At 45.9% G+C, this 7,818-nt stretch overlaps 1 protein-coding gene across 2 annotated transcripts in view; it reads left to right on the forward strand.

Moving 5' to 3' along the window:
- Positions 1 to 7,818, forward strand: part of Serpine2 (serpin family E member 2) — an 83,795-nt gene that overhangs the window by 60,801 nt on the left and 15,176 nt on the right. For both annotated transcript variants that reach the window (XM_004638155.3, XM_023723062.1), the window contains exon 4: positions 3,531 to 3,728. In XM_004638155.3, coding sequence (XP_004638212.1) covers positions 3,531 to 3,728 — 198 coding nt within the window. The remainder of the gene's footprint in view (positions 1 to 3,530; positions 3,729 to 7,818) is intronic.

The raw sequence follows: 7,818 nt of genomic DNA on the forward strand, positions 1-7,818 counted from the left end.
ACTCAGTGAACCACCTGAGGGGGGCCAGGCATGGACCTTGTCAGTGAACCACCTGAAGGGGGCCAGGCGTGGACCACTCAGTGAACCACCTGAGGTGGACTCTGTGGGGAGGAAAGCAGTGAGCCTCAAGCAACGCCTTTCCACCCATCATGCTCAGCTCCATCCTTTGAAGAAATAATTCTAATAGCCTCTGCTATCCCAAAATAAAATTCATGGATCTTACAGCCTGTGCAGAGACACAGGGTTTTACAAAATGAGTCCAGTGCCAAGCTGTAATACAAGGGCTGACAGAAGTAATTTATATGTGTAGATCAATAGTAAACCTTTGGGTGCCATGACACGAGAATACAAAGTAAAATCCAGCTACACAGGAATACACAAGAAAATTTTCTTTAAAATAGCTGTGAATGGAGCCTACAAAAGCAGCCGAGCCAGATGTGTTACCCTGGTGACATCAAAGCCATGAGCCGTGTCACCATTGCTGCTGCAACTTTTTCTCCAGTGTTGCAGAACTCTCAATGAATTTCTGAACAAAATAAATTATGGACTTCGGCAATCTTCAGGTTAGTCACTTCTAGAAAACCCAGCATATGAGAAAAGTCTGTGTGAAAAACAAACAAACATACACACAGACAGTTTCTGTTTAAGCTTAAAAAAGAAAGTGTGAAGTTCTGGACTGATATAAATATAAGCGAGCTTTCCACTAACATGAGTAGCTGACATTTGAAAATCATACAGGAACCATAGTAGTTCTTGGCTGTGAGGGACCCTCTGACCATGGGAAGACGTGCGGCGTCTCTGGCTGCTCCCAGTCAGCCAATAGCCCACCCACGATTTCCCCAGCGGCCTGCATCTAGAAGGCCACCGAGCTGGCCCTGTGGGGATGATCTTTCCATCCCTGCAGAGGAGGACCAGTCATGCCAGCCCTGGAAGCCCAACAGTGATGGCCCTGGCCTGCCAGCTTCTCCTATTCCTTGTGTGCCAGCCACACTTGCTCCTCCTGGTTCCCTCACTTGCCACATAAGCTCCCTGCCTCTCAGTGTCCTTTCTGTAAAATGGAGATAGAATAGTAACAGCACCTGTTAGATCAACTGTAACAAGGTGAGAACCGTGATGAGGCTATGCATTCTCACGAATCATTTAGCAGAGGGCCTTGCACGTGGGAAAGGCTCCGGAGGTCTGAGTCTGCTCAGCTCTAGGGTGCACTCCTGTGATCCCAGCACTGGGGATGCTGAGGCGGAAGGGCTTTTGAGTTGGAAGCCCACCTGGGCAATGTAGCAAGACTCTCAAAATGGAAAGGGTTAGGGGTGTAGCTCAGTGGAGGAGCACTCCTAGATTCAATCCCCAGTATCAAAAAGAGAAGGAAAACTCTGAGCTGCTTTTATAGCTCAAAGAATGCGTCCTTGAGGCCTGCAACTACCCCAGACCTCGCTGGCTAAGCCAGGCCCCTGCTGCATGTATCCTCACTGCCTGGAGCGTTCCCACTCCGAGCTATGGGTTAGAATTGCAGCGAGCTATGGGTTAGAATTGCAGCTTTGCACCTTTTCTTTGTGGCAGCCTCCACTTCTGTCTGATCCATGACTCCTTAAGTTAGGGCCTCCTCTGTTTTCTTATTTACAGATGTCCCTGGTGTGTGGTAGCCACGCAGGTATTCAAGGACAGACAAGTGGAGGATGACAGATGTATGGGTGGCAGTGACTCATGGTGGCTAGCCTGGATGCGTCTTAGCTTTTGTTCTTTAGCCTTCTTTTCCTCTGTTTCATTGTGCCACTTTATTACACATCTGCCCTCGAGGGATCACGGAGGCCCTGCTTTCCTCTGAGGCACAGTGGGCTGAATGGTCTCCTTAGACACTCACTGAGCACTGACCTTCTGCTTCACTTAGTCCTAGAGCAGACAACTGGTCGAGCCCTTGCCCTAGTGCCCCTCAGTCTGGCGGAGAGAGACAGAGACAGTGAAGTTGGCTGGATAAATACCACTGTGTCGTGATGGTGTTTCGCTTGAGCTCGCAGAAAAGCAAAAGAAGAGTCATCTCCTGATTGGGAAGGGGCAAGTCAGAGAAGGCTAGCAGGTAGCTAGAGAGGGACTTGTCCTAAGGGAGTTGCAATTGGACTGGGTTATGTTCACAACAAAGGAAAGAAACCAAGTTCACTACCAGAACCAACACTGGGGAGCTCACAACTGGAGGAGCTTCAGGTTCCGCTTCCTTCCCCAGGGCGTCTGCAGAGCCCAGCCTTGTGTGGCATCCAGTGATGAAGGCCCTTTGCATGCCCTTGACTCTGCTTCCAGGCCCTGATTTAGGGTGGCTTTGGTGCCCCCTTGTGGAATTAACAAACCCTGATGAGATGGGCTGAGCACCCTGTGGATCAGGGAAGCTTCACCTGTGTTTGTTTCCCATGACTGCTGTAAAAGTTTGTTCATTGTGCACCAGGACCCTCATGAGTGTCCTTTAGAAGGCCTTGATTCTCTCTGCTGAATTAGACATGCTGGCATCTTCAGCTAATTTTAATCTCAACATTTCAAGTATCATAACTAGTACTCATGTTATGTATAACATGTATGTATGTGTATGTGTGTATATGCATTGATAGATATGCTGAAAAGTTCAGTGAACTAATTTTAATAGATTTGTATACCAGCGCACACACACACATGCACACACATGCACACACACGCACGCACACACGCACTGCCAACTCTTTAAAGATGCAAGCAAAAAGAACCCAGATGAAAACCCAGAATCCCAACCACACACTGTGCTTCTGAAAGACTTCATGAACATCTTGAGAATAAGAGTTTTGTTTGCTTCTTCATTCCTGACTCCAGTGAGATGGACCATCCCTGACAACACAAGAAGAACATTTTCCTTCCAAGTCAGAGGTTCTTTTGCACTGACGCCATTTCCTCTTAGCTCCATAATGTTAGGACTGAGCTTGGGGCCTGACTCATAAATGGAGAAACTAATGTTCAGTTTCAGGCCTTGTTTAAATAATTGTGGGGTCTGTGATAACCCAAGGTTCCAAGTTAATCTTCAACATTTCTGAAATTAACCACTTACCCTGATCACACTGCACAGGCTGCAGTGTTTATTTTTGATTGGAGTTGAAATCAACCCAGCAGTTAAAAACAATGCGAAAAACCAAAGCTGTTTATCTTGTAGAAGCAGCAGTCACATAGTAGTTATCAGTAAAAATAGAGGCAATAATCGTTATTTAGACATAGCTCATTCGGATGAGTAAACTTTCCTAAGACAAGGAGCGTAGAAGGAGTAATAACTTGATTCTAAGTTTGGAAACCCTAAGTAGGAGATAGCTGCTGTCCTTGCCAGCCTCTGATTTTTAACTTGTTTTCCACTCTTTCTTGAAATTTTTAAATTCAAATAAGGAGAATATTAGGAAGTATCAAGGGACCATTTGAACAAGTCCCTTTAAAAATCCATTCTTTCTTTCATCCTGTCTGACCTCTGCCATCTGTCCCCAGCTTGGACGCCAGTCCTGAGGTCTGTCCTTGTTTGTGCTTTGGCTTCGCAGGCATGATTGACAACCTGCTGTCCCCAGATCTCATTGACGGCATGTTTACCAGGCTGGTTCTCGTCAACGCAGTGTACTTTAAAGGTTTGTGGAAATCACGGTTTCAACCTGAGAGCACCAAGAAGCGAACGTTTGTGGCAGCGGATGGCAAGTCCTACCAAGTGCCCATGCTGGCCCAGCTTTCTCTGTTCCGCTGCGGTAAGTCCTCACCCAACTGCACCTGTTCTAGAATGTTCTAGGGGCTGAAAGGCCCTTGAGTGCTTAGATGTCGCTGAAGGATACTCTTCTTATCTTTTAAAAAGAAGAGTGGGTGATAGAGATGGGACTTTTTTAAAAGCACATATTCTGTCTCTGTATTACACGTAAAGATTATGTACTAAAACATATGCAGGCTTTTTTGGTTGAAAATGTAAAGATGAAAGCATAATTCATAAGTATGAATGGCCATTAAATATGAAAGCATTATTCACACATCATTGACAATCTTACATTGTCAAGTTAAAATAAAAATAAAAATTAAATTTATTTCTGACTTATTAGATTAGCAAACATTAGAAAGGTTGTTAGAACCCGATGTGGCTCCGCAGTGGGTGGAAGGTGCCCCTTGAGCCTGGCTGGTGGCAGGTACCAGTGCTCTCCAGGATTTCCTCAGTGCTTGAGTCAGCAGTCTCACTCGAGGGAATTGATAATCACACACTAGCAAATAAATAGATGCAGATTTAACCCTAGCGTCAGCCTCACTCGTTTTGGGTTCTATGTCTTTGGATTCAACCAACCTTGGATTGAAAATATTTGCTTTTTAATTGCATTTACAGACTTCTTTCTTTTCGTTATTCCCTACTCAAGACAGTATGAGACTATGAGAACTATTTACAACATTTTCAGCATATTAGTAATCTAGAAAGGATTTAAGGTACAGTATATGGAAGGATATGTGTAGGTTATATGCAAATGTTTCATCATTTTATGTAAGGGACTTGAGTGTGTGGGGGTTTGGTATCCGTGGGGATTGTGGAACCAATCCCCGTAGAAGTTAAAGGATGACTGCGTAGTGGAACATAAGTGATAATTAGATGTATATTTATATAAATAGAATGATTATACAATACACAGTGGGTTTCAGAGAACAAGTTATAAAACAGCAGATGCTGATTAATCTTACACAAAATAGTTCTGTATAGAAAGATACCTTGGATGCCATGCTGGCCCCACCCCGGGGTGTGCAGAGATGGCGATTGAGACTGTGTGGTGGCTCCTGTAATCCCAGCACCTGGGAGGCTGTAAACAGGAGGATCACTACAAGTCCAATCTACATGGTGAGATCTGTAGAGCCTGTAGACCCTGTACCAAACACAAAAAAAAGAAAGATGTCTTAGAGGATGTTTACAATTCTTTGATTTCAGATAATTTTTTTATCTCTGACAAGTTTCATACCCATTTGAAATTATATCACTTTTGCAGTCATAAAACAAAACCTCCAGTGCCAGCAACCCTCCTGTGGCACGGGTGACCACGTTCAACATGTTCTGAATCGCACTTCATTAAAGCAGCCGTGATCTGGTTTGCTCCCCCACCCTGTAAGTTAGGATTTTTGTCTCTGTGCTACACCTGCATGAGTGGGTCCCAGGTATTGCCTGTGCCTGTTCAGTCAGGACATGTGGTCTCCAGACCAGGGAACATGTGGCCAGACGCCAGCTGTTGCGATTAAGGCATGACTCTCGGAGGACACCGTCAGGGCTCCCTCTCACTTACGTATTGCCAGCCAAGTTTCTGGAAAAAAATCTGCCAAACCTTTCAGTTGGTAGTTGTTGTATAAAATAGAGTATGGTGGCTGGAGAGATAGCTTGGCAGCATAAGCGCCGGCCTGGCAAGCTCAAGGTCCCAAGTTCTAGCCCTAGTACCTCACGCCATGCTGGCCCTGTAACCCAGACCATGCTGTGCCAGCTGCAGGACCAGGCCTGGTGGCGCACACCTGCAGTCCCAGTGCTGGGGAGGCTGAGACAGGAGGATCACTATGAGTCTGAATTGCATAGTGAGACCCTGTATCAAAGAATAATAAAATATATATATAACATATACATTTTATATATAAATAATAATAACATAGCTAATATATAAGTATATATTCATACATATATAAATATATATATATTTACCTGGGCATGTTGTTGTCTAGAAGGCTGAGACAGGAGGATCCCAAGGTTGACTACAGCCTGGGCAATGTAGCAAGCCCCTATCTCAAAATAAAAATTTTGAAAAGAGATTGGCCCTTTGTGCAGATGTCCCAGGTTCAATCCCAGGTACCACAAATAATAACAGCAACAACAACTTAGAAGCCCCAGGGAAAGCTATTGTTCTAAACCAGCTGGGCACAGCAGCTCGCTCCTTTGGCCTGAAGGTCTCTCCCCACTTCCCCACCCGCCAGACCTCCCTGTTCTGAGCACGCCACGCCTGAGCACATCACTGAAGGCCTGGCCCTAGCACTAGCATGTACCCTGGCATACCGGTTTTACTTCAGCTCCATGTTTTGAACGCAACCTGTAGCTATACAAAAATAAAAGATTCTCCCTTGTTGTGTGTTTGTTTCTATTGCTGAAAACATATTCAAGGCTTAAATACAGAGTCCATTGACATTCCTATGGAAGATTAAACTTTTTTTATAAGGACTATAATGTGTTTTTTCCAGAGAGTACGTGTCAGAGTAGCTGTCCTATCTAAACAAGACAGAGACAGAGACACAAGAAAGTATTCTGATGCATCAGAGCGCAGAGTGGACAGAAGCGAAGATCGGGTGCCAGGCATCTGGCCCTTGCCTTCCTGGTTCTTGCCCTGTCTTCAGCAGCCCTGGGCCCCCACAGGGCACCCCTACCCTGGGGCTTCCTCCAAGTTGGCTGGTAGGGAACCACCTGGTGACAGGTGTGAGGTAGGAGAAAGGTTGGGCGGTAGGCTTCCCTACACCACCCTCCCTGGGGATCTCGGCTTCTGTCCTGGCCCATCCCACTGTGTAGCCCAGGACTGGACCCTAATCCTTGTTCTGCATCCCCCCAGCTGCGTAAGGACTGTCTTCCCCTCCTCTGCTTCAGTGACTAGGTTTGCTGACTCGGCTGCCTCCTGCCCACTCTGACTGGTCCGTTCGGCATTCAGGGTGTGGTGAGAACAGCTCCCAGCTATGGTCCTGTCCCTCATGGGCAGACAGAGCAGGCTCACATCGCCCCCCTGAGCAAATTAAAAAGGCTCCCATTGCCCTCCTCATCCCCTCCCTCTGCCTGCCCTCAGGTTTCGACTGACAAGCAGGATTGGAACCTGGCTTCTGTTCCAGAGATGGCAGGGTACAAGGACTGTCACGTGGCCCCCAGAGCAGCCTGTCGGCCCCACAGGACAGGCCTGGCTTGCTAGGGCAGGGAGCCGGGCACAGCGTGGCTCCTCTTTTACGCTGCTTGCCTGCTGTCCCGCACGACCAGGGCTGCAGTGGTCTTCCCTGGCCTCCACCAAGCCTCACTGCTCACAGTGCTTCGTGGTCACTGTTGAAGCAGTGTCATTCGATGTATCCGCCGCTGTAACTTCCCCCCAATATATCATTGAGATCTGTGCAAAGATTCACTTGGTGATGTGAGGCAGAGAGTGGGAAATAAAGAAAAGAAACTCTTGTGAATTATGCCTCGTGAAATGTAAGCCGTTCAAAGATAGAAACTTTTTTACTGGAAAAAATGAAGAATTTTTAAAGTAGATGGTTGTTTCATGCTCACTGCAAAACCAGCACCACAGAGCTGGGCTGTGGCTGGGTGGCAGAGAGCCTGCTGAGCATGCGCAGGCCCTGCGTTCACTCCCACTACCAGAACAAGCAAAAAAATTAAACACTACAGCGCGTAAAGCAGAAAGGAAAATTTCTCTGACAAGTCCATATCCCTGAAAAACAACTTCTGTGAAATGCTAAATATGTTATAGCTAACATTTCTATGAATATACAAAATATGCCTATGAAGCTTTTTGCTTAAGATTACATGGAATTTCTATTCCATAACCTGTTTTATTCATTACTTAGTATGTCATGGAAAACTTTGCCAATTCATGGGAATTTACAAGATTTTTGTCAGCTGCATACTATTCCAGAATTCCATGGTATAAACTTACCCTAATATCCTATGGATGACCCTTTACTTTTTTCCTATAATAAAGAACATTGTGGTGGAAGGGCCAGGGAGATGGCTCAGTGGAATAAGCGCTTGCCAGGGAAGCACAGGGGCCTGAGTTCAATCCCAAGTACTGAAAAAAAAAAAAAAAAAAAAAA

This window comes from Octodon degus, unplaced genomic scaffold (genome assembly GCF_000260255.1).
Source record: "Octodon degus isolate 3935 unplaced genomic scaffold, OctDeg1.0 scaffold00096, whole genome shotgun sequence".
NCBI lineage: Eukaryota > Metazoa > Chordata > Mammalia > Rodentia > Octodontidae > Octodon > Octodon degus.